This window comes from Monopterus albus, unplaced genomic scaffold (genome assembly GCF_001952655.1).
Source record: "Monopterus albus unplaced genomic scaffold, M_albus_1.0 scaffold2780.1, whole genome shotgun sequence".
Lineage (NCBI taxonomy): Eukaryota > Metazoa > Chordata > Actinopteri > Synbranchiformes > Synbranchidae > Monopterus > Monopterus albus.
Window position 1 is genome coordinate 1 of NW_018130652.1, and position 1,467 is coordinate 1,467.

Below are 1,467 nucleotides of genomic sequence, written 5' to 3' on the forward strand. Positions count from 1 at the left end.
TTCATGTCCTCTGCTGTCACAGTAATAATGTAATAGTGTAAATATAAACGAGATGCTTACTTGTCCTGAAAATTCCAGGCAGGCTCACGGCACTGTCACATTTTGCGTCTTGGGCTTTTACAGTGAAGCTGAACTGCTGTCCACAGGGCAGCTCGGCGTCTATCGCTGTCTCAGCGGTTTGGAAAGATGTGTTGTATCCCAAGCCTCCTGTAATTGTCACCACATAGACTGATGCCCCTTGAGCAACAGACCAATTCAACTTCACCGCCCCAAGGTCACATAACCCGTCCACTGTCAGGTTAGTTGGCTGACAGGGTTCTGATGGAGGAGTTAGACACAACATTACTTTCAGAGATAAAATCATTAGTCCATTACCTAATTTGCTGATCCAAGGAAAATTACTTCTTAAATCTTGGTACTGTAGAAACCAGTCAAAACATTTGTCTCATTTGGTCAGTTACACTGAAAATGACAGCAAATTTATAACCTTTTGAAAAATCTTATTACAAAGCAAATAAGAAAAACTTCATTAAATAAATAAAGGGTAGATAATGGACACACCAATTAATAGATTAGAAAGGAAACCTGGCTTTTTATCAATCAAAAAGTAAAATCTCATTCTCTCAGTCTTAGTCATCACCCTCACTAGTTAATTAGGTGACAGTAATGCCCTGTACCTGTCTGAATCTCCACAGTACTGCTGATTTCACCAAAACATTTGTTACTATATGCAGCTACAGAGAAGTTGTAGGTTTCTCCACACAGTAGACTGGAGAACTGGCAGACGGAGTTGGTGGAGTTGCACTGCAGAGTCGTTCCCACGCTGCAGGAGCCAGTGGCCAGGTAATAAGCCACCTCCTCTCTTTTCTCCCAGGACAAGTAGGCTGTATTTGTTCCACACTGCAGGTCTACTCCAACATTTATAATTTTACAGGGACCTGGACAAGATATTTATATTGTTACTATGTCACAAAGAAGAAACACAAAGGTTTTGTCACAAAGAGAAATTTATGATCCTGGTTTTAAACCAGGACAAAGTATCAGTGGTTCTGTTCACTCTCCTTTCAACTAATCCTGGATATGTAGCTCGACTCACGTGTACTGAAGGTGACATTAGTGTGCATCTCAGTTTGGCTTTGGCCACTGATAGTTGTGAGGCTGATGTTATACGTCTGACCACACTGCAGATCCACCAGTTCACACTGGGGCACAACAGTCGCACATGAAGCTTGGTGACCATCGGTTGCTGCAGTCACCACGTAGGAAATGGCTCCTCTTGCCGAGCTCCAGGACACCATCGCTGTGTTGTTGTTGCAGTCATAGTTCACCTCCACATCTGTACCTGCACAGGGAGCTACAGACAGAAGGAACGTGGGCATGGAGAGACACACACACAGGGGACAGATGCAGTTTTCATTAATCGCATTAGTCACTGACTTTCACACACAGCTGAGCAGAGGATGTGAA

At 43.4% G+C, this 1,467-nt stretch overlaps 1 protein-coding gene across 1 annotated transcript; it reads right to left on the reverse strand.

The window, feature by feature from the left end:
- Positions 1-60: 60 nt before the first annotated feature.
- LOC109954047 (fibronectin type III domain-containing protein 7-like) lies at positions 61-1,379 on the reverse strand (the record flags this gene model as incomplete). Its single annotated transcript, XM_020589470.1, has 3 exons — positions 1,097-1,379; positions 678-938; positions 61-318 (listed from the first exon to the last, which is right to left on the reverse strand). Coding segments are annotated over exons 1-3 (802 nt in total), but the record flags the coding sequence as incomplete, so codon positions are not given.
- Positions 1,380-1,467: the final 88 nt, after the last annotated feature.